The 25,360-nt window shown below is 48.7% G+C and overlaps 2 protein-coding genes across 3 annotated transcripts in view; both read right to left on the bottom strand.

The window, feature by feature from the left end:
• Nucleotides 1–13,970, bottom strand: part of COLQ (collagen like tail subunit of asymmetric acetylcholinesterase) — a 67,076-nt gene extending 53,106 nt beyond the window's left edge. Inside the window, exon 1 of the mRNA XM_081235960.1 lies at nucleotides 13,548–13,970. Coding sequence (XP_081092086.1) covers nucleotides 13,548–13,653 — 106 coding nt within the window. The 5' untranslated portion in view covers nucleotides 13,654–13,970. The remainder of the gene's footprint in view (nucleotides 1–13,547) is intronic.
• The window catches only part of HACL1 (2-hydroxyacyl-CoA lyase 1), a 100,911-nt gene that overhangs the window by 21,002 nt on the left and 54,549 nt on the right, over nucleotides 1–25,360 (bottom strand). The gene's annotated exons all lie outside the window — the stretch shown is intronic.

Below are 25,360 nucleotides of genomic sequence, written 5' to 3' on the forward strand. Positions count from 1 at the left end.
GGCAATAGAAATAAAAACAAAAATAAACAAATGGGACTTAATCAAACTTACAAGCTTTTGCACAGCAAAGGAAACCATAAAAAAAAAAAAAGAAAAGACAACCTATGGAATGGGAGAAAATATTTGCAAATGATGCTACAGACAAGTGCTTAATCTCCAAAATACACAAACAGGTGATAAAACTCAACAAGAACAACAAAAAAAACAAACAGCCCAATCGAAAAATGGGCAGAAGACCTTAATACACATTTCTCCAAAGAAGACATACAAATGGCCAAGAGGCACATGAAAAGCTGCTCAACATCACTAATCATTAGAGAAATGAAAATCAAACCTACAATGAGGTACTACCCCACACCAGTGAGAATAGCCATCATTTAAAAGTCTACAAATAGCAAATGCTGGAGAGGGTATGGAGAAAAGGGAACCCTACTACACTATTGGTGGGAATGTAAGTTGGTATAGCTACTATGGAGAACAGTATGGAGGTGCCTCAGAAAATTAAAAATAGAATTACCATAAGATCCAGCAATCCCACTCCTGGGAATATACCCAGACAAAACTATAATTCAAAAAGATATATGCACCCCTCTGTTCATAGCAGCACTATTCACAATAGCCAAGACATGGAAACAACCTAAACGTCCATGAACAGATGAATGGGTAAAGAAGACGTGGTACATATATACAATGGGATACTACTCAGCCATAAAAAAGAATGAAATAATGCTATTTGCAGCAACATGGATGCAACTAGAGATTATCATACTAAGTGAAGTAAGTCAGAAAGAGAAAGAAAAATACTATATGATATCACTTACATATGGAATCTAAAATATAACACAAATGGGGACTTCCCTGGTGGTGCAGTGGTTAAGAATCTGCCTGCCAATGCAGGGGACACGGGTTCGAGCCCTGGTCTGGGAAGATCCCACATGCCGTGGAGCAACTAAGCCCTTGTGCCACAACTACTGAGCCTGCGAGCCACAACTACTGAAGCCCACGCACCTAGAGCCGTTGCTCTGCAACAAGAGAAGCCACTGCAATGAGAAGACCGCACACCGCAACGAACAGTAGCCCCCACTCACCACAGCTAGAGAAAGCCCACGCGCAGCAACGAAGACCCAACACAGCCATAAATAAATAAATAAATAAATACGTACATTTATTTTAAATAAATAATTAAACTAAATTAAATTAAATATAACACAAAGGAACTTATCTATGAAACAGAAACAGACTCACAGACATAGAGAACAGACTTGTGGTTGCCAAGGGGGAGGGGGAGGGGAAGGATGGACTGGGAGTTTGGGATTAGCAGGTGCAAACTATTATATACAGAATGGATAAACAACAAGGTCCTACTGTACAGCACAGGGAACTATATTCAGTATCCTGGGATAAGCCATAATGGAAAAGAATATGAAAAAGAATGTCTGAATGTATATAACTGAGTCACTTTGCTGTACAGCAGAGACTGGCACAACATTGTAAATCAACTACGCTTCAAAAAAACCCGAACAAGGGGCTTCCCTGGTGGCGCAGTGGTTGAGAGTCCGCCTGCCGATGCAGGGGACGCGGGTTCGTGCCCCGGTCCGGGAGGATCCCACATGCCGCGGAGCGGCTGGGCCCGTGAGCCGTGGCCGCTGAGCCTGCTCGTCCGGAGCCTGTGCTCCGCAATGGGAGAGGCCACAACAGTGAGAGGCCCGCGTACCGCAAAAAAAAAAAAAAAAAAAAAAAAAAAAACCCAACAAAACAATGATACAATAGAATAACCTTTTGCATGCATCTTTGTATATGTTGTTAAGCATGTCCATTGGATGAATTTCTAGAATAGAATTGCTGGGTCAAATAGTGTGTGCATTTGTAGTTTTTACACATGATGCCTAATTCATCTCCACAAAGTCTCCATTAATTCACATTCCGTCCCACAAGCAGTGGATGAGGGTATCTATTTCCACATACCCTCACCAGCACACGTGATGTCAGACCTTTTGAATTTCACCCATCTGATGAATGAAAAATGGCACTTCAGTGTGGTTTTAATGTGCATTTCTCTTACGGTGAATGAGGCTGGGATATTTTCACACGTTTTAGAGCCATATGTATTTATTCCATTTTTCCATTAGGTTGTTGGTCTTCCGTTATACATTTTTTAAAAAATATATATATATATATATATATTTTTTTTTTTTTTTTTTTTTTTTCCCGGTACGCGGGCCTCTCACTGTTGTGGCCTCTCCCGTTGCGGAGCACAGGCTCCGGACGCACAGGCCCAGCAGCCATGGCTCACGGGCCCAGCCGCTCCGCGGCACGTGGGATCCTCCCAGACCGGGGCATGAACCCGCATCCCCTGCATCGGCAGGCGGACTCTCAACCACTGCGCCACCAGGGAAGCCCAAAAAATATATTTTAAAAAGCATCATTTTATGATATGACTTGCATATATTTCCCCCAGTTTGTTTTGGTCTTTTGACATTGTTTTTTTAATTGTTTTTCCTATACACAAATTTTTTCTTTTTATCTGGTAGAACTGATTGTAGAAGCCTTTTTTTTTTATGGCTTCTGGGTCCCCCCCCACTAAAATTACCCCCCAAATCCCCCAAAGTTTCTTCTAATAATTTTATGCTTTCATATCTTATGTTTAAATCTTAATTGATTTGTGCTTTATTCTGGTAGAAGATGTAAGTTTGTTTGTTTGCTTGTTTTCCAGAAAATGTTTTATCTGTGACCTAAAGCAGGAAACAAAAACATTCTGTAAACTATGAAGCCTGCAAACATCACCTATCGCAACACTCGGTAACATAAGTAACATGCACGGTGGGAGTGGGACTTGAACCCAGATCAACTTATCTTCACTGCTCTGTTCATTCAAATGCCAACCACCTGTGCACCCCAGATACTGCTGCCATGACCCACTTCACTTCTCATTTATTATTTCATTTGTGTGTTTTTTTCTTTTTTTTTGGCTACACCATGAGGCATGTGGGATCTTAGTTCCCAGACCAGGGATCGAAACTGTGCCCCCTGCATCAAGAGCGCCAAAGTCTTAACCACTGGACCACCAGGGAAGTCCCATCCATTTGTGTTATTTTAATGTCACAAACAGACTATGGGCTCCTTGTGTTAGTTTGTCTTGTGAATCTTCTTGTTCAATATAATAGTTAAGTATATAGTAGGAGGTGCAATAAAAATTGGTCATTTGATTGATGGGATGTGTATCAAAAGCTACATTTATCAAGTAATAGTCATAATTAATTTAGAGACAGAGACAGATTTAAACATGCTAATGAGGATGATGAGGATGATGATGGTCTGAATCCATTCAAATGGATTTTATTGCCTCATGTAGGAAAAAAAAGTCAAACAAAATGCAAAGTGGCAGCAGATGGGTATGCGGCCAGAAAACTGAGCATCTTTGTCAAGTCAGCCACCGTTTGCTGGCATTCCGTGTGAAATTTTCATGTTTAATAATCTGCCTCTGATTTCCCAGGAGGACCCACACTGGCAGGCCTGGTGATTTGACATTGCTGTCCATTTGGAAGGGTGCAAGCCTGTTATTCAATACAAGGCAGATGCCACGTGGACAGAGGGCCCCGTTCTCCTGACTCGGATGAATTGGATATGGGAAGTGACTTGTCTACCAGCTGGATCCACACAGGGTTGCACAACTTCCAGTGGGGGGAATGCCCTCAGGCTGCAGCGCCCTGGGGGCTCCTAGTGTGCTCACCCTGTCTGGGGAGGTGAGAGCTTTCTCCCTCACAGCTCAGGGAGGCGTCTGTGGGTGGACTGTGCCCATCAGCTCAGGACTCAGTAGCTAAGGCGTCATCCTCAGGTGTGAGCCCGTGCTTTCCAGATCGTGCCCTCCCATGCTTCCTCCTTTGATTCTCAGCACAATCCCTCGAATTACCCTCTATTATGCCCCCCTTTTCCAGGTGAGGAAAACTGAGGCTCTGACAGTTAAGGTCCTATGGAGCTGGGCTTCTGAGCCCAGACCTCCGGTTCTGAAGCCCATGCACTGTGATGGTTCCCGCTCAGTGCAGGCTTTCGATGGAGACTCTGAATTCTGAAACTCTTCAGCACCAGGAACAAACCTCTCCAGCCGCTGAATAAGAGCAGGTGGGATTAGAGTAAAAACGCATCATCCCGGGAGAAGGCAAGCAGCCTAGATTCCAACACTCTCACTGCCATTTGGCATAATGGTTGCAACCACTGACCGAGAGCTTAACTATGTTCCAGGCACAGCGCAAAGCTCTGTACCTACTACACTGCCATCTGATGAGGCTGGTACACTTACTAACCCCATTCTACAGAGGTGGAAACTGAGGTGCTAAGAAAGCAAACCAAGACCACTTGGCCAAGATCACTCAGCCAGTGGGTCACAAAGATGTCACTCAAGTCCACAGCTGTCTGAACCTGAACCCCACGCCTTTTCCTGCCACGTCGTGAGTTCTCAGGTGCCGATGCTCGGAAGAGAAACATGTGCCGAGACCCCTTCTTTGTGGAGGAGCTAATTCTGTAAATTAGCAAGTGACTTGCGAGCCACAAAGTCAAAGAAAGTCTACAGCTAAAAGGATTTTTGGAATCTGGTCCATCCCTTCATTTTACAGATGAGAAAACTGAGTCTCACAGGCAGCAAATGGCTGGTCCAACAGTACACGGGTCCTAGAGTCAGTGGCAGGTCAGAGAGAGAACCCAGGTTTCCCGAGTTCCACCTCCGTGCCTTAGCACTGCCACTGTTCCCTCTCAGGGAACATCAGTAAACAGGCAGGTGGCCAAGCCCGCTGGCTAACCGTCCCCAGGCCGCCGCATTCTAGTTGGACCTGGACTGAGCAGCAGGCCCCATGCCGGTCAGGCAGGTGCCCTCTCGCTTTCCTGACTGCGCAGCAGAGGAAGCGTGGGCTGGACAGTCAACTCGGATATTGAAGGAAAAAAAAGAAAAGAAATCATTTACTCAGACACTTTGGGGAAAGCGCTGCCAGGGCCTGAATCGTCCAGCCTTTCGGCCTCCCGGTGCTCACTTCGTGGGCAGCCACGGAGCGTGGAAGAGCGCCACCCAGACCCAAGGCCTTTGCTCAGGACACTCGTGTCCACTGTTGACTTTCCCCGCCACGACCTGCCCGACACAGCTCTCAGGAAGGCGGACAGGAGGGAAAGGGTTGTCCTCATTTGGAACCCCCCTAAATCCTGAACACTAACCTCAGCAGCGGAGAATCTGGTTTCCGGATGACCACAGAGGATCTGGAGGCCTTTTGGGGGCCACCCTGTGAGGTCCACCCCAATGCAGATGATCTCAGAAACCGAGCCAGTTCAGTTTGGGCAAAAAGGGCAGGCTGGTTTGAACTCTCGACAATAATGATGCACCTGGCAGGCCCCTCATAGAGGCCCCTCATACCTCCTCAAACACTTGAAGAAACCCTGAGTCAGAGGAAAGTAAGAAAGCCCCAGTCCGGCAGGTAGGCCTCCACAGGTAGCATGGCCATCATCACCCCATCCCCCATCCGCCTGGGTCTCCAAGACCTCCATGCCAGGTCTCAGAAGGTCCTTCCTGGAGCATGTGTCCCAAGAGAAATCTACCAGCTGCAGCAGGAAAGCTCCAGTGCTCTCTCCAGACTTCTCAGAAAGATGCCAAGAAGACCAGGTGAGCGGTGTCAGGATGCGTGAGGAAAGGAGCAGGGAGACCCAGGAGGGGAGGGGCCTGTCCAGCTCCCATTCACGGTTCCTTCTTTTCTCTCCTCGCTTTTTTCAGACCTCAGCTGGTTCATGGTGCAAGCCCTCAGCAGCCACCAGGCCTCCTCTGCAGCTGTCGCAGCTCCGGGCACCTGCCTCCCGCTTGTGCTTATGTTGGTTGCCGTGGAGACATAAGGGCGGGCTTGAATGGAGTCAAAAGGTCCAGGCTGGGCGATGGAATAGGGCCAGGTGTATTTTTAAAGCCATCTGGGAAAGCTGGTCATCACGAGAAGAGCCTCCTTCCCTGGTCAATGGGTCCCTGCTTTAGGGACTGGTTCACAAATGCAAAATGGATGAAAGCTGAGCCCCTCTTTTGGCCTTAACCCACTGGATATTTTAAGTAAAAAGTTACTGTCTGTATTGTATTTGGGACTTTTGCCTTTTGACGCAAATGCACCTTAGGGGAAATCATGACCTCCCGGCATGTGTAGAGACATAATGAGAGAAAAGGTTTATACATCACACACCAGGCACTTTTTTACAGTTCTTTGTGTTCCTAATTAGCCCACTTAATCTTCACAACTGCTTCGTGAGTGAAACCCTACTCTGAGCCCCGTTTTACAGGCAGCGAAACTGAGGCACATAGAAGGCAATTTGCCTGCCCAACATCACAAAGCTAAGGGAGACACAAGATTTGAACCCAGGCAGCATGGCACCAGAGGTCCTACTCCTAATCAATAGGCTGTTCTGCCTCTGCAATAATTTGGGGCCCAGAAAATCCTGATTTGGAAATTTGGCCCTGGCACTATGTGACCTCAGGCAAGTGACTGCATCTCTCTGAATGGTAGTCCCCTCTTTGGTAAAACTGGGGTACTAATGTCTTGTGAAATTGTTGTGAAGATTAGAAGTCAGGTACGTAAAGAGTCTAGCAAATAAGCAGTGCTTTATGCAAGGTAACTTTATTAGTGTTAGTGGCGGCTCCCTTAGCTACTGGACCCCAGCTCTGGTATCACAGCAGGGGGGTGCTGAGCTGTAACCGCCGCTGTCCAGAAGGGGCGGGTGGGCAAGCAACTGCAAAAGGGCCAGCAGGACCACAGCTGCTGGCAGATGTTGCTGCTTCCCTGTCATAGGCCTCTGCACTCACCAGGCCCCGTGGGCTGCCAGCTCCTGTCACAAGCACCTGTAACTGTGCCAGAAGGCTTCCCCAGTCGTGGAAGTTGCCTGGGGAAGCATGTCCCCAGGAGCTGGTGGATCAATATCCCAGTCCCCTGTCTCCCTGAGGTCCCAGGAGATCTGAGCCCCAGCTGCCCACAGCAGGAATCGGCTCGTGAACTCCCCCAGGACTGACGGCCTTCCCTTCCCTGTCTCGGTTTCCCAATGCCCTACAAGGATCACCTCCCAAGCACACCACTTGCACCCAAATCCTTGTCTCAGGGTCTGCTCTGGAAAGGGATCCAAATGACGACAGTATTCATGCCTGTGCCTCTGATCCTGATGTCCTTAAAGAAAGCACTCGGGGGACACTTGACCCAATGGAAAAGGCAACTGTAGGAGAAAAACTGATTAATGGCCCCCAAAGAGGTCCAGACCCTAATTCCTGGAACCTGTAAAGGTTACTTTATACGACAAAAGGAACTTTACAGGTGGGATTAAATTAAGAAATTTAGGAGGGGGAGATTATCTGGGTGGGCCCTAAATGTAGTCACAAGGGTCCTTATAAGAGAGAGGCAGAGGAAGACTGACACGGAAGAAGACAATGTGACCACTGAGTGGCCATAGGAAACTAATACAGGAACTCAGGGGCAACCTTGAGCAGTGGTCCTCAAAGCGCAGCCCGTGGACCTGCAGCATCAGCAGTGTCTGAGATCTTATTAGAAGTGCAAACTCATGGGCGCCACTCCAGACCCAATGCGTTAGAAATTCCGGGGGTGGGCCCAGCAGTCTGTCTTAACAAACCTTCCAGGTGATGCTGATGCTGGCTATAATGGTTAGCCACGGCTAGGCGTTAGAATCACCTGGGGAGCTCTCAACACTCTTAGTGCCCGAACCCATGCCCCGGAGAGTCTGATGAAATTGGTCTGTTCAGCCTGGACGCTGGGCGCCTGTAAAGCATCCCGGGTAATTCTCAGCTCTCCAGAGCTGAGAACCAGTGCTGTAGTTTGAGAACCACCGATCCAGAACATTACATTTCAAACTGAGCTTTGAAGAGCTTGGGAAGTCTGGAAAAATGCCTAGACTGCTAAAGAAGGATGAGGCAGGGTCCAAACCAGCAGGGCTTCTGACCCAGAAGGTCCAGATAGGCAGAGGTAACGAGGAAGGCAGCCCAGGTGTGAGACGGGAGCGCGCAGTGGGGACTCAGGAGCTTCTCCATGCCAAACAGTCGCTGTGGTGTGGGTCAGGACTGCCAGGTTGCCCTGGTTTCCAAGAGGTTTTTTGGTTTTTAAGAGACATCAGAAATATATTTTAAAAATTTGTTAAATCACTTGAGTTTTAAATGTTAGCAACTAAGGCAATTTTTAAAAGTTTTCTCTGTCTCTTTTTTTTTTTAAGTACTGCAACATGATGGCTGAGTACAGCTCCACGTGAAGACTGGACTCGGTCCTTGGGCAGGTGGTTTGCGAGCTCCAGCTCTACTGTAAGGGTCTTTCATTCACCCCTTGAGCCCAGCAGACTAGTCTTCTCAGGGTGATGACAGGAACTCCATGTGGGCAGGATGTTCTTGTCTGCTCACTGCTGCGTCCCAGTTCCAGGTACCAGAGTTGGGACTTACTAAGTGTTTGTTGAATGAATAAGTGCTCATAGCAATCCTGTGAGACTACTATACCCATTTTACAGATGAGGGAGTCGGGGCTCACACCACAGTTACGGTGTGAGCGCCCCCCAGAGGCAGGATTCAGACCCAAGGCTCCCACAGCAGGGACAACTGTGAAGAGCAAATACACTGCAGCTGTGAAAAAGCTTGGCCAGATAAGGGGTTTGGGGGCACTTGGTACCAATTGTAAGAGCAACGCGAGCAGTAGTTACGACGTGAACTGCGTTTCAAGAAGACGGGTCCCCAGCCTACTTGGTGACTCACAGAAGTCAGAGGGGTTTCTGTTCCTTCTGGAGCTGTGTTGTTTTTGTATGGTCGTGGGTCTGAGGAAAGAAGGCTTGGGTGTGGTGAGTGACAATGTCGGTGCTTGGCCTGGATCTCTGGAGAGAAAGTCCTTGTCTCTCACACCCACCCCTCTGTGAGCTGGAGAGGGGTCCACTGCTTCATTCAGAGGCTTGGGGTGGGGTGAAGTGGGCAAGCTGGGACCCCTGGAGGGCCCTTTAATTTAAGAAGCCTCTCTGATTATATTATCCAGAGGAAATATGGGGAGCTAAATCAGAGGAGATGGCAGGGAAGTACATTACAGAACATTAAACAATAGCCGACCAGCATCAGACACAAATAAATGGCCCATAATCTACTGCCAAGAACATGATTGGTCCCAAGCAGTGGCCTGGCTGGCTTCCAGTCAGGGGAGTGCAGGGCTGGACACCACGTCCTATAGGCCACAAAACGCCTGCCCTGGTCACATTCCAGCACCCACAGGAGAAGATTGCAGCATCCAGACAGAACTCATAAGCTTCCACAAGATCTCACTCTCCAGGACTGGAGGTGGGTCTTCTCTCCATCTTGTCCTGAGCCCTGGACCCAAACATCATCGGGAGAGTTCCTGCCTGCCTGAGAAATCCCATGTTGGAAAAGGGAAGCCACGTGTGTCTATGGGCTCACACCCCTGAAGAGAATGTCTGTGAAATGGGGTTCCCCTGGCTCCAGGGAGCCTCATTCCCCAAAATGCGCAGGTTGAAGGTCATCTCACTAGAGCATCCTTTAGCTTAGATCTTTAACTCCTGTTACAACACAAATACCTCCAAAGAAAGACAAACCAGTACCCTGGCAAGTCGTGCACCTTTAGTATGAAGTCCTTGTCTCAATCGTTTGCTAAGAGCTTCAGGCACTGATGTCCTGAGGAGAAGGCAGGAGAGTGCAGAGGATAAAGACCTGGAGCTGGGTTTTTGGAGGCTGGGGTACAGGACCTTAAAAGCTACTATCACTGTTTATCCATGGTCATAGCAGATTTGGTCTACATTGGTAAGAGCCCTGGACTTAGAGTCAGCGGGCAGGGTTCCAGTCTCCAGCTCTCCCCACACCAGCTGTGCCATCTTGGGCAAGTCACTTAACCTCTCTGAGCCTTCATTTCTCCATCTGAAAATGAGGAGTGAGGCCACACCCATCCTGGGTGCTGTGAGAGACTGAAGTGTGCAGAAGGCCTTTCATTCTATAAATATCGCTGTCCTTGGGTCTGTGCCACCACATTCTAGAAACTGTACAACAATGGAGCTGCATCCGTGGATGGACCCTGGGGCTGAGTCAGTGCACAGACCACAGCGAGTCCAGCCAGGCCCTCCAAACCCAGGCCAGATCAGCTGACCCTTAGCTGATCCACAGACACATGAACTTCAACAATAAACAACTGTTGTTCAGCCACTGAGTGTTAGCGTGGTGTATTGCCTGGCAGGGGTTAAAAGACACCAAAGTTAGGGCTCCTGACACTTTAAATCTTAGGGTCATGTTCAATAGAAATTAATATATATGACACGTTTCTGCCTTCTTAGGCAAAATGAAGTGAGTACAAGTCTGTCTTCACTGGGTCATTCATGCTCATCACAGTGCAAACCAGTCAACGAGCAGTAAGTCAGTGGTGCCTTCAGGGGATACAAACAGAATGGAGGCTCTAGAAATAATTCCAATTGGCTATCCTTTTTGATCTCAGAACTATTCCCTGGTTCTTTGCCATTTTTCTTGTAATCAGTTTTATCAGCTGCCTTTGTTGTTCTTATTGTCACTGTGTCTATCTTAAGCAGCAGTCCCCTCCCCAATCTCCTGTGCTACGGCTACGTCACCACCCTCAAGAAGCCTGCTCACTGAGCCTGCGAGGATGATGTCCCACGTAAGAGTTCACAGGCTTGGAGTGCGGGCCTGAGCTAGTTTTCTCTGTATCCAGGGCAGGTGCTTTCGTGCTGGGATTGCTATCATCAATTTTGGACTCTTTGATGCTTTTTGTTCTCTCCTGCTCCTCTCGGGGACCCGATAGTGGAGGCTGCCAGGCAATGAACATCTGATCCAGAGAGCTGTGCTGTGTCTGGCGTTGCTGGAATCCAGTCTCTTCTGAAGAGAGTGAAGGAAAGAACCAGCCCACAGGCCTGTAAGAGCGCTTCCTCCATCCCAGCCCGTCTCTGGGGCCTGCGCTACCTGTGGTTCCCCCAGAGCAGAGCCGTGTTCTGCTTGTCTTGTGTCCCCTGCAGCCTCTTCGCACAGTGCCAGGCGCACAGTAGGCGCTCACTAAGCTACAGTGGGTGGAATGAAAAGACTTCCTGGTGGCACTTTTCACTATGTGCACAGGGCTGGGCTTCTTCAGAAGAGTTAAGAATCCATGAGCTTCTGAATACAGACTATTTCACATCAGATTGTGGGAAACTATTTTGAAAGGATTAAAGTTCTCCTGTGTTAAGGAACAGTTCCCGTTTCAGGGCATAAGTTTATATCTGAACTGTGCTATCAGGAAGCCCTGGCGACAAGAAGAAGGGGACAAACAAAGTGAGGAAGCAGGAGGAAGCAGATGTTTTTGCTCTGTTGAGCTGACACCTTAGTGATTCCCCCCAGAGCTACCCCATTGTTTTACCAAATGTTTAAAGAGCACATTCCCCACCAGAAGACCTGGATGTAGCAGTTTACCAGGAAGTGCCTATGGACAGGTGAGCTACCTCTTCTCAGTTTCCACTCCCTTCACTCAGCCAGGGGCTGACCCCCATGACTGCCTCAAGGGGCTCCCCTGCCCCAGCTTCCGGTTGGGTTTGGCCATGAGAGGCACTGCCAAGAGGTGGTCGGATTGGAGGGGAGAGTGGTCGGGGTATTTCTTCTGCGCTTGCTCTCTGCTTTGGGTCCCCTTGTGACCAAGGCTCCTCTCAGCGGCCCCTCCTCCAAGGTCCCAGATCTCCCCGGGATCCAGTTCCCCACTTGGTCCTCTTGTCTCCTCAAGCACCGGGGTGGTAAAGGCTTCCCTCGGCTGCTCATGTCTCAACCTTCCTTCTTGGCGCCCCTAAGCCCAGCAACACCCCTGAAAGCGGGACCCTCATTCCAGTCTTTTCTCGAACCGTCTGAGTTACTTCTCCTTCCTGCTGTTACCCTGACTGGAACGGTCTGTACCAAGTCTTGCCTAAGAGATGTCTAAGCTATGCTGAGGCTCTCTTGAGGGCAAGGAGTTCAAAGAAAATCAGAGGTCCTCTTCTCTCCAGCTTTCAGAACTCATTGGCCATTTTGGCTGTATCTAAATTAAGTGGTACAAAATGATGGCAGACTCCAATCTACAGATGAGAAAAGTTTTCATTCCTTCATGCACTCATCCACTCACCAACTATTTATTGGGCATCTACCCGATATTTCCCCGCGTAACTAGTGATAATGGCCAAGACAGACACAGTCCCTGCCGCATGGTGTTTACAGTCTACCGCCAACCACCTGCCAGAAGCCAGAGAGCCCGCCAGAGGCAGGGCTGGGACCAGAAGACTGAGTTTCTTTGAGTCCTGAGCCTTTGGCAGATCCCCCAAGGAAGCTATGGCCCAAACAAGGTTAAGAACCAGCAAGCAGACCAAATTAACTATGAAGCTTCCCCCCTGAATTGGGGAATAACGACCCACTCACTCCCAGAAGCTTGGCGCTCTCAGCCTGAACTGGGGGTGGGACATGCCGAACCGGCCACCTTTCCTGCCCCCCACCTCCAACATTCTCCGCAAACCGCCTGCCCTCCTCCCGCCCCTCACACGTTTATAATTAGCCCCATGCCCTCCTCTGCGTCCCTCCCTCAGGGCCCACAGATGCTGGCAGCTCGACGGGTCACTGAGCCATTCTTATGAATGGAGAGGGCTGGGGACTGCATCCAGAGCTGTGCCCTCCCTCCTGGAGCGCCTGTGCCCAGCAGAGGCGGTGGCAGTGAAACTTCTGCCTCAACTCAAGTACTTCTGAGCTGCGTGCTGGAGGGTGTGAAGGAAACGGCTTTTTCTGGGGAGAGCCAGGGGTGACCGAGAACTGAGGGGGTCTGTGATGGGACCGGCTACCAAGCCTGGGGTCTGTCTGCCCCCCTCAAGCCCTCCGGAAACATCCGAGTTTCCTCAGAAAGCTTTAAAGAGGCCGTGCCGGTAACCCAATACTTCCCCTGCCCGGGGTCGGGCCCGACAAGGGCAAAGCCTGGAGCCCTCGGAGAGGTTGCCAGGCCGGGCGGAAAGAACGCTCTCCCCACCCCCAGCGCTACGCCCAGCTCCGGGCCCGCCTGCCCCCTGCAGCCCCTCCACCTCCCCTCTTCGCTGAGGCCAAAGAGAAGCCCACCTCGGGGAGAAAGCCCACGGGGCCGGAGAGACGGAGACCTGGTCCTGAGGCTGCAGGGGCCCCCGGACCCGGGACAACCAACGGGACTCCCGGTCAGCCCGCTGCACAGCATCCTCTGTGGGCCGAGCCCCCCGCGAAGGGTTCAGGGCTGTATTTATCAAAGTGTCTGGACGACTCACTTGCCTTCCTCTCTGCCTCTGTTAAGCTCCCCACAATTCCCGACCCAAACGCAACCCAGCAGCCAGTGAGGGGAAGAAAGTCTGTTTAAGGGTCTCTGGCTTTGAGCAGCCGGGCGGGGACAAGGACAGAAGGGGCGTCCCAACGGGGGCTGGCCGGGCGACCGGAGGCTGCTGGGGCCGGCTCCCTCCCAGCCTCCCTCCACCCCGAGGGGGACGGCTGCAGAACAGCCCTCCTCCCTCCCCCTGCCCGACACAGGGGAGACAGGGAAGTTGTGGTCCTGCTTTACCTGCTGAAATCGGAAGCACGCTGGTGAGGAAAGTGGGCTGAGACACGATGAAGCGGAAGAAAAGCTGAAGATAAATTCCCAGGGTCACTGGATTCAGGACAACCATGCTGGCTGCGGTCTGGAAAGTGTCAAGTTCTCAACGGAGGGCTGCAAGGAGCCTCGCTTATCTGTGCTTTGTCTTCCCCACGCTGTTTGCCTCTCTCTCTCTCCCTCACTCTCTCTGCCTCTCTCTCTCCGTCTCTCTCTCTCCCTCCCTCTCTCTCCCTCTCTCTCCTTTCCCCATGCCTTTACCAAGAAAGAATGCCAACCATTTCCCACTAAACCTTCTCCGTACTACACAGGGTTATATTTATCTTGAGCACTGGATCAAATGCCCTCATGAAAATTAAGATATCTGAATTTTCTTCTTTGGCGACTGAGGTAAGAGGCCATTGAAGAGGTGATTAAAAAGGCAGCCAGATCTCAAACATCCACTAGAAGCAGTCCTCAAGGGCAGACAGATTTCCTCATTGATTATCCACCAGTGCCTATCGCCTCACAGCTGGGGTGTCCAGCAGCATCACAGAATCCATTCGAACCCCTGGATTCAAACTGAATTTCCGTGGAGACAAATCCTTCTGCTGTCAGTCTGTGACATTTTTACCCACTGGGGGACAAATGTAAAGCTGACCCTGGATTTTTTTTCTTTAATCATCCAATAAAACGCGGAGGTGTGGGTGGGGAGATTTTACAGTTTCCAAGACAGCTTTCTCCATAAAAAAGTGTTTATCTCTCTCCAGAATCTACAGCCTTTATCCCATGCAAAGCAGCGCATGAAAAAATGAAAAGTGTCAATGGATTGCAAAGTGAATGATTATTGATCAAACTGCATTTGGGAAACAACATCATTGACTTGACCTTCGGCCAGACAAAATTCTTCAAATAAAAAGTGTCACATCCTTTGATGAATCCTCTTATGAGTTTATAAAGACTGTTATAGAGATCCTTAGGTCTCTCTATATAAATAATTAAAATAATAACCCACATTTTGCTTTGATCTACATAACATACTCCCAGGGCCTCATGGGAGCTAATTCAGAAATGGTGTGGTAGCTCCTGACTCTGGGGTCCAGTAGCTGAGCCTCACTCTGGGGGAAGGTGGGGTTGGGTGAAAGCATAGGATGAGGCGATACCCACGGCGCCAGCACCAGAGGGGCTTGACTCCAGCTCTGCTGTGACCGTGGACAAACTGCTTGATCTCTCTAAGCCTCAGTTTTCTCATACAATGGAGGCATTCCCCTTTAAAGCCTTGTTGGAAAGGTTAAATTAGGTAACGCGGGATGACTCATACATGAATTTAAAATTGTGTATAGAGACAGCCAAAATGAAACCCGCGGAGCCATCGTAAATGGGCGGCAGATATGGCCACCAACAATCTCTCCCATCCCTGTATGTACACTCCACTCTTCCCAACAAGAGGCAGGGTCTGTTTCCCCTCCCGTCCAGTCTGGGCTGGCCTTGTGACTAGCTTTGACCAACAGAATGTGGCTGAAGTGACACTGTGCCATTTCCAGGCCTAGGTCTTAACAGGTCTGGCAGCTTTTGCTTTTGCCTTTTCTTGGAAACCAGCTGCCACATTAAAAAGTCTGGACTATTGAATAGGCCACAGGAAGCGGGAAGCAGCAGGCCCCTGGCTGTCTGGCCATCTCAGAAGAGGCACTAGACATGAGAGTGAGGTCAATTTGGATCATCTGGCCTCATTCAGGTCCCCAGATGATGGCAGTCACAGAAGTGACCAGAGGAGACCAGCTGAAGAACTACACAGATGAACGCAGCCCAAATTACAGATTCATGAGCAAATGAGATGGCTGTTGTTTTTGCCTTCAGTGTCCTGAAGCCACTAGGTCTTAAGGTGATTTGTTATGCAGCAACAGCTAACTGATACAGGATTTATAAGAAAAGCATGAAGAATATACTTGAGTTACACTCAAAATTAACAGGGCAGCTTAAAGAGGGGGTACCCCATGTCGCTGTTCCCAAAATGTTTAATAGAAGGATCGTGATTGTTGGCCAAGTCCAGCCAGGGAATTCTCAGGCTTGTTCTCATTAACTCTGGAAACCTCTGGCCCCAGCAGTGGGCTTTGGGTGGCTTGGAGAAGATGCAGGCTACGTGGGGGGAAGGTAACTTTTAAGTAACTTGGTGCCAGAATCTGAACTTTTACCGTCCAGCTCTGATTCCTCCTGTGAGAAACAAAGGGATATCTCCTTCTCTCAGCGCACAGATTTCACCACTGACCATGCAGTTGGCACAGATTATGTCACTATGTCCTGCCTGTGACACCTGCTGGTATTGTTTTTGAACTGCTTCTAAACCACCGTATGTTGCTCTTTAACCTGTGTTAACGTCTCTAAAGATGAGAGACTGGGACTTCCCTGGTGGTCCAGCAGCTAAGACTCCGCGCTCCCATTGCAGGGGGCCCAGGTTTGATCCCTGGTCAGGGAACTAGAGCCCACGTGCCGCAACTAAGAGTTCTCGTGCCACAACTAAAGATCTTGCACGCGGCAACAAAGATCCTGCATGCCGAAACTAAGGCCCGGCGCAGCCAAATAAATAAATAAATATTTTTAAAAAATATATGAGGGACTGTTCCAGAGCTCTGTGCACCCCTACAGGCCCCAGGACAGTCCTCGTCACCTAATAGATCCTCAACAATGTCAGTTAATGTGATCCAATCACACCATTGTAAGATGAAAAGAAAGTAGGAAAAGTGACATAAACTTATGCTCCAGCCATACTAAGCTGTGGGCCAGGGCCTTGTCCAGGGAGGGCTGGGGCGAGCGTGGAGACTGTGGACAGTGGCCTGCATACAGGAGGCTGAATGTACACTCAGGCCACCAGGGGGAAGTCACTACTGATGTCAAGTTACGACGGGAACCTCTACCCTCTGGGGAGGCCCCAGCACAGAGGTATTTATAAGCTCCCAATATTTATTAAATCGTGTTTTGTAAATTTCTGTGTCCCATGGACCATGTGTTTCATGAGCCTATTTCACATCAGGTGACCTTAACTGACTGAGGCAGAAATTATTATCTCTCTTCAAACACTTCTGGAAGGGCTCTGAATCTTTCATAATCTAATAACACAAGCTATTGGATTTTTCCAGAGAGAAATTATCTGAGATTTGTGAAAGGTTACACCAATAAAGCCAATCAAAGTTAGAGCCTTCCACCCCAAGCCTTGTAGGTGGGGGGGATACTAAGAAACAATCTGGGGTCCCCATCACTTAACACTTAACATGCACATGCCATTTCACCCAGAGATTCCACAGAAATACTCATTCAACTGCCCAGTGCTTTAGATGCAAGGATATTCATCACAGCCTCAGATTTGAAATAGGCTTTCACTCCATTCAGTGAAACATTATACAGTCATTACAAAGAATAAGGTAGTCTCTGCAACAAATGATGCTGGAAAATTGGTCTTCCATATGCAAAACAAACAAGAATGAACCATAACCCTTACATTGCCCCCTACATAAAAATTAGCTCAAAGTAGATCATAGACCTAAATGTAAAAGCTAAAATCATTGAACTTTTAGAAGAAAACAGGAGAAAATCTTAGTGGCCTTGGATTAGCCAAATATTTCTCTTTTTAAAAAAATTCTATATATTTAAGGTGTAACAACATGATTTTTTTGATGTACATATACATTGTGAAATGATTACTACAGTCAAGCTAATTAACATATTCATTACCTCACATGGTTATTTTTTTCTAGTGAGAACACTTAAGAAGTACTCTCTTAGAAAATTTCAAGTGTACACTACAGTATTATTAACTATAGTCACCATGCTGTGCATTAGAACTCTAGAACTTATTCATCCTACGTAACTAAAACTTTGTTCCCTTTGATCAATATCTTCCCATTCCCCCCCATCCCTGCTTCTGTGAAAAAAGGTTTCTTAAATAGGACACAAAAAGCACAAACAATAAAAGAAAAAATTTTTCATGGACTCATCAAAATTTTTAAACTTCTGCTCTTCAAAAGACAACGTTAAATTGAAAAGACAAGCCAAAAACTAGAAGAGAACACTTGCAAAACACATATATGATAAGGGACTTGTATTCAAAATACATAAAGAACTTTTACAACTCAATAATAATGGAACGACCCAATTAAAATAAATGGGCAAGGGTTTCCCTGGTGGCGCAGTGGTTGAGAGTCCACCTGCTGATGCAGGGGACACGGGTTCGTGCCTTGGTCCAGGAAGATCCCACATGCTGCAGAGCAGCTGGGCCCGTGAGCCATGGCCGCTGAGCCTGCGTGTCTGGAGCCTGTGCTCCGCAACGGGAGAGGCCACAACAGTGAGAGGCCAGCGTACTACAAAAAAATAAATAAATAAAAATAAATGGGCAAAAGGTGTGAATGGATACTTTACCAAAGAAGATACATGCATGGCAAACAAGCACATGAAAATATACTCAACCTCATTAGTCACTAGGAAAATGTAAATGAAAACCATAGTGAAATACCACTACATACTACTAGAAGGGCTAAAATTAAAAAGACTGACAATTCCAAGAGTCGGTGAGGATGTGGAGCAACTGGAACTCTCCTAGTTGCTAGTGGGAATGCAAAATGGCACAACCATTTTGGAAAACAGTTTGGCAGTTCCTTATAAAGTTAAATATATACTTACTACACTACCCAACAATTCTACTCTTTGGTATTTGTTTAAAAGAAATGAAACATATTTCCACCCAAAGACTAGTATGTATGTGCATGTTCATAACCACTTTACTTGTAATAACCAAAAACTAGAAACAACCCAAGTGGCCATTAACTGGTGACTAGATAAACAAACTGTGTAAAAGGCAACCGTAGTCAGTAACATGTGATGAACTGTCGAAACGAGGGACATGGCTGAATCTCAGACGCATCATGCAAAGTGGAAGGAGCCAACACAAAACGCTAATCCTGCTTAATTACATGTACACAGCCTTCTGGGAAAGAGAAAACCCTAGGGATGGAGAACAGATCAGTGGCTGCCAGGAGTTAGGGTTGTGAGGAGAAAGTTGATTGCAAAGGGAACTTTTGGTGGTGAGAGCAGTGTTCTCTATCTTGGCTGCAGTGGTTGTCTCCTATGTCAAAACACAGCCAACTGTACTCTCAAAAACAGTAAGTTTTACTTTATGTAAATTTTCCCTCAGTAGGGGACTTCCCTGGCGGTCCAGTGGTTGAGACTCCGCACTTCCACTACAGGGGGCATGGGTTCGATCCCTGGTTGGGGAACTAAGATCCCACAAGCCACGTGTCACAGCCAAAAAAAAAAAAAAAAAAAAATTTCCCTCTATAAATGTGACTTTAAAAAATAAGAAAAAGATAGTTCCCATTTATGCACTGACATGGAAGCTTGTCCATGTTGAGTGAAACTGGAAAGTTGCAGTGAATCTGACCAAAAAAGCAAGTCTATTTATCAATTATTTATATGTGCTAAGAGAAAGGCAAAGAGAAACCCTAGAACAATGTACACTACACACTTGGGGATGGAAGCATGTGGGCTAAGGGGAAAAAGAGGGAAACTTTCCTTTTCAATCTTATACAAATAACACCTTCTTAGCCTTCTATACCTTTTAAACCTTATACAAATCATATTTGTATTAGTGGAAATTCTTACAGTGAGCATTACTTACTTTGCAATTTAAAAATAAAAGGATTTTTTTCCCGAAATCAAATTCTTGGCTATCTTAGGAGTACAGAAGAAAGAAGAAAGGGAAAAGGTGTCTTTCCTGCATGTTCAAGGTTCAAGAAGTCCCTGCCGACGTGCTGAGAGGGGCAGACAGACCATTATTGTCTGGTCCTGGCAGAGAACAGAGCTGTGAGCCTGGTCTTCCTGGCCCAGCATGAAGGGTGATTCACTTACACCAAGGCCCCGGCCACCCCCGCCGGCAGCTGCGTCAGCAGCAGGCAGACAAGACAGGGCAGCTGGGAAACCTGGGAGAGCCCTTCCTCACAGCCCTGTCCCGCAGCAAAGGCTAAAGTCGGAGCCAGAACTGATGGAGCCTCGCAGCGCAATGGAAAGCTCGGCTGAGAAAGCTGCTAGTAAGTCTAAGGTGCCTAGCCAGACTCCCCCAGGCCGTGAGCCCGCTGGTCCTCTGCAGGGCAGGAGGTGTGGTTGTCCTCACTTTCAGAGAAGAGATTTGCATTGGGCGGGCCTTGAGCCACTGCATCTGGAGTGCAGTCACAGCAGTGACAATAACCTTACAACACAGCCTTCCCCCAAGCTGAGCTGGAGGTGCACCAATTCTAACTCCGTTTTTAAAAAGCAGACGAGTTTAAATAAATTGAGAAATGCAGCCTATTGTATGTCCCTCTTGGCAATGTATACTATATACTAGCATACCAAAGCCCCTGGGAAGTTCTGCAGAAAAGAAACCCATTTACTTTGCTTTTTCCCCTAAAAGAACCTTGACCCCAAATCTATTGTTATTTAATTCCTATTATTTAATCCCCCCTTTTACTTCTGTTTTATACAATAAATGTCATTGGTGCGCTAAATAAATAATTGTGATGTAGGGCTTTACTTTTTTTTTAAGTGAATATATAAATGTTTCTGTAATAAATTTATTTATTATTTATTTTTGGCTGCATTGGGTCTTCGTTGATGCCCACGGGCTTTCTCTGGTTGCGGCCAGCATGGGCTACTCTTTGTTGCAGTGTGTGGGCTTCTCATTGCGGTGACTTCTCCTGTTGCAGAGCACGGGCTTTAGACGTGTGGGCTTCAGTAGTTGTGGCACGTGGGCTCAGTAGTTGTGGCTCACGGGCTCTAGAACGCAGGCTCAGTAGTTGTGGCGCACGGGCTTAGTTGCTCTGCGGCACGTGGGATCTTCCTGGACCAGGGCTGGAACCCATGACCCCTGCATTGGCAGGTGGATTCTTAACCACTGTGCCACCAGGGAAGTCCCAGGGCTTTACTGTTTATAAAATCTTGTTTAACAGTTTTGTTTTGTTTTTTTCATTTGACGGTCATGAGCAAGGCAGCAGGACTAACGTTAATTCCTGTTTTGCAGATGAGAAAATTGAGGCTTCTGTGAGGCTCCAGGGGCAGCAGCAGAGATTCAGGCCACTGTCCAGCAGGCGGAGCGATCACTGGCAAGACTAGACCTGAAACCTCCCGCTGACACCCGAGCCAGATGCCACCATTGCTCCAAGGCCTCAGGCCAGACTTGCTCCCCAAGGGAATATCATCAGCCAACCTCGTCTCTACCAGACTCAGAAATGCTGTGGGTCCAAGAATCATTCAGCTATGAAGAGGGGAAACCACATTCTTGGAAGGGAAATGGGAAGGTCACAGCTTTAAGACAGGAAGTCAGAGAGGGCTCGAGATGCCGGAGGAGACCCCAAAATCGTCTGTGACAACCAAGGTTGGGTGGAGTTTGAACTGAAGCCCACAGGCAGGGAAAACATCCTGAATCCTGAGCAAAGCCAGTTTCCTGATGTTACATATTTCAAGAATCACAGAAATAAAAGAGCTCAAAAGAATTGTTAAGCCACCAAAGGCTTACATGTAACAAAATACATACCTACACAACAGACCTCAGCCCCACTCTCACAGGTGGGGTGGTGGGTCTGCCTGAGGTTTCCCAGAGGGTGAGCCCTCGAAAACATAGTTGACATTCATTTCATCGTCTTCTAGCCAGACCAAATGCATGTTCCTAGTTTACTGTCTGTACTGGCCATGATACTTTATTGCGAGAACGTTATCACTCCCGACCCCATCACCTCCCCGACCTCACCTCACGCCTCTCCCCATCACCAATACCCTCCCACCTTGGATTCCAAGAGATTGGATGGGGTGGGGAGGAAGGGCCGTGCCATAATTTGACCTGGCCCAAGGTAAAGGCAAAGCATCCGTCTCAAAGCTTGGATCTAGTCTCTGCAGCTGAAGGTGGAGATCGAGGGCGTGGGGCTGTGCTGTTTGCTGAGGCCCTGGAACAGGACGGCTCGCTCCTAACACACTGCTAGGCCAGGGCTACCCATGACTCCACAGTGTGGGAAAGGAGCACGGCCCCAGCTCTGTAAAATTATGCACATGCCCACCCCTGTTGTGGGAAGGGACATCTTGGCCAATGCAAGCAATACCAGCAGCTGCTGAGGGACGTTTTAGAACCACAGACTTTAGGAAAAAATAACCTGAGGAGGAGAACACACACAGGCATGGCAGCCTCTCGCCGCTTTGGGGTTTGCGTTCTGTGAGGCCCTATGGTTCCTGCAACCAGGAGGTTCCCCATCCTGCTGGCTGTGTGGGAACAAACTGCAAACCGGGGCCTCAGCATGTGCAGTATTTAATCCCCTCCTTAAAGTCTTAAAGTGCTTTAAAAATGCTCAGCCACAGGGAAAGGGCTATCTGCAAGGCCAAAATATATACCTACACAATCTGGGTTAAGAGAGCAGTGATTTTTTTTTTTAAGCACTAGAGAGATTAAAAAAAAAATGTTCCATGTGGTTACCATGGATTATGTGATAACCTGTTTCCTTATATACAGTTACCAAATGTTTTGCAAACACATGTGTGTCCTTAGGAGGTGGATGGACAAGGCTACACTGGAGAAGATGGAAATAGAAAAAAAAATGATTCAGGAAGGTAAGAGAGAAGTCAGAGGATTCATTCATTCAAAAATAATTACTGAGTTCCTGCTGTGTCCCATGCAAAGATCTAAGAGTTAGGGATTTAGCGTGAACTGAATATATAAAATTCCTTGCCCTCAGGAAATTGCACTGTAGTGAAGGTGTCAAGACAGACAAGAAGCGTAGTCCAGGCATTCAGTGTGATGCAGAATGGAGAGAGAAGTAATCAGGGAGGGCCTCCCAGAGGAGGTGACATCTTGGCAGAGACCTGAGGGGACGTGGTGTGTCTCAGGCGCGGAAAGGAGGCCCCTGTGGCTGGAGTAGAATAAGCAGGGGTGGGTGAGGGAGAAAGGGTGGGAGAAGACACAGGGGCCAGGTCATGTAGAGTCTGGGCTTTGTTTTAAGGTGGAAGCCAGTGGAGGGTTTTGAACAGAGGAGCGACAAGCTCTGACTCTTGTTTTAACGGGATCACGCTGGCATACAAATGGCAAGAAAGGGACTTAGAAATGGACGTGGGAGGATGCAGGAGGCCCCTTAGGAGGGTCCTGAAGGTGGAGATGAGGGAGACAGTGAATAACGCCCAGATTGGGTGTATTTCTAGGGTGGAGTGTGGCCGGTCGTGTTTTCCCAAGGCGGCTGCACCCATCTGCACGCGTCCTACACCTCCTCGTTACAGTGTGACGCTGCCACACCTCTGCTGAGCCCAGACCCCTAGCCTCTCCCCAGCCCTCTGGACCGCTCTATCTTTCTCACATCACACTGGCCCCAGTCAAAGGCCTCCCCACCCCCCAGGTCTTTATAAAGTTACTAGAACCGATGAAGGGCACATTTCTCACAGATCCTGGGCTGGTGTAGGACAAAGTAGAGACTGGGCAGGAGAGAAAAGCCTTTCTTCGGAATATGCAGAAGTGCTGAGGAGACTTGGAGTGACCAGGACTGTGGAACCAGGGTCAGAGGTGATCTGGGGAGGGCCCACCGCCGTCCAGATTACAGGAATTTGGCAGGAGGCGTGCCAGAGCCGATGAGGAAAGTAAGAGGTGAGATTTGACTGTACTTCTCAGGGAGGGATTCATGGAAGACTCTGAGGCCTTTCTGATCTTAAGGGATAAAAACACTGATGCCAATCACCGGTCATCAAACACCTATTATACGTGCACACCTGTTTCGCTTTTTTTTTTTTTTTTTTTGCGGTACGCAGGCCTCTCACTGCTGTGGCCTCTCCCATTGTGGAGCACAGGCTCCAGACGCGCAGGCTCAGCGGCCACGGCTCACGGGCCCAGCCGCTCCGCGGCATGTGGGATCTTCCCGGACCGGGGCATGAACCCGTGTCCCCTGCATCGGCAGGCGGACTCTCAACCACTGCGCCAGCAGGGGAGCCCGCCTGTTATTTCTTGAAAGCCTCACAGCAACTCTGGGAGGTAGCTGTCACTCCCTCCGTGTTACAGATGCAGAAACAGAGGCCAATGAAGGCAGCTTAGGTGACCTGACCAGGGCCACAGAGCTAGAACACAAGTACCCCAAAGCCTGCATCCTACACATCACCAGCCCCGGTTCAGACACCACAGGGAATGGGGAGGCACCTGAGGGGACCTGCCCAGGCACAGGGTGGGCGTGACCATGGCCCTTCGGGGGCCAGTGGCAGGGCCTCACGGCCAGAGAGTCCTCAGATGAAAGAGAACAAGCTAAGATGCTGGATGCAGACCTTGGTGGCCTGCAACACAGGCGGTCGCTTCCCAGTGTGAACGGCTGGGCGATGGGGGAAGATTCTCCATGTGTGCAGGGCATTCCAGCTCCTGCTGCGAGCTGCCAGCAGGGAATGCTGGCCTCATGTTTGTCTCCTATTCCACCTATTCCAGAATTCCTGCTCTCCCCTCCACTGGGAAAGACCCCTCCCTGCATGTCCAAATCCTCCCAGATCTCCCAAGTTTAACTGTTCCCTCCTCCATGAAAACTCTGCCAGGAGGGATGCATTTGCTCCTGGGAACGTCCCCGGTGGTTCCCTCATCTTCATTCTTGCACTTAGAGGGCAGTGTGCATGGTGGCAACAGCACTACGGTTTCAAGTCAAACAGTACCTGGTTGGAATCCCAGCTTGGCCGCTCACCGGCTGAGGAAACTTCTCAGAGCTCAGTGGAGATAACATCCCTTATGGGGCTCTGAGGAAGGGTCGGGGATGAACCCTGAGATTCCCTGCACTAGGAACAGCCAACCTTGGGACTCACCTCTCCCCACTCAGGACCTGACTAGGGGGCTGCATGCAAGTCTCAGCACCCAAGTGGGAACTGGGGACACTTTATTAATTGTGGTAACAACCAAGACGGATTCTGGCAAAGGCTGAGCTGGGGAATGTGGGTCAGACCTGGAAGCCACAGAGGGTTGCTTCTTCCTCCCCAGGGAATTGAGACGACCAGCCCTTCTTTGGGCTTCTGCTCCCCTCCCCTCCAGAGACAAGAATGAGGAGGAGGGGGGCGAGGCCAGACCTGGTAGGCAGCCCCTAGGAATTCTCAGGAGGCCACAGAGCTGATCTTTAAGGCAGAGTGAGCCCACTCATGAGCAACACGGCCCTGTGAGGATCCTGGGTTCTGACCCATCAGACCGAGAACTCCTGTTTTTTGGAGGGCATGGGCACATGGCCTTAGAAGGGGTGGCCCAGGGTGTAAGTGTGGGGAGAGGGGTCTCCTCTTCCACACTATGGATTCAATATACCACTTCTATCTTTTTTTTTCCTTTGGCCACGCCATGCAACATGCAGGATCTTAGTTCCCCGACCAGGGATCGAACCCTTGCCCCCTGCATTGGGAGCGTGGACTCTTAACCACTGGGCCGCCAGGGAAGTCCCTCAATGTACCACTTCTAAAATGCCTTATACAATGCCTTGCCACGTGGTAGGAGACATTTAAACTATTCAAAAAGAAGAATACTTATGTTCATGTGTATGTATATGTGCTAATATAAAGGGAGCTCTAGTCTGTGCTTTCAACCTTGCAATATAGTTATTTTGATACATGTCTTATTTCTCTGAGTAGATTATTAATTCCTTGAACACAAGGCCCATGACTGGTCCTTCTCTTTATCCGCCCAAGTGTCAAATCTGATACACAGTAGACGTTCAATAAACATTAAATGAACTAATGAATGGGTTTCCATGGTATATGCAAAATAGTTAACTACATTGCAAGATATCCAAAATCCCTAAGAGTAATTC

This window comes from Mesoplodon bidens (assembly GCF_964165515.1).
Source record: "Mesoplodon bidens genome assembly, chromosome: 5".
NCBI lineage: Eukaryota > Metazoa > Chordata > Mammalia > Artiodactyla > Ziphiidae > Mesoplodon > Mesoplodon bidens.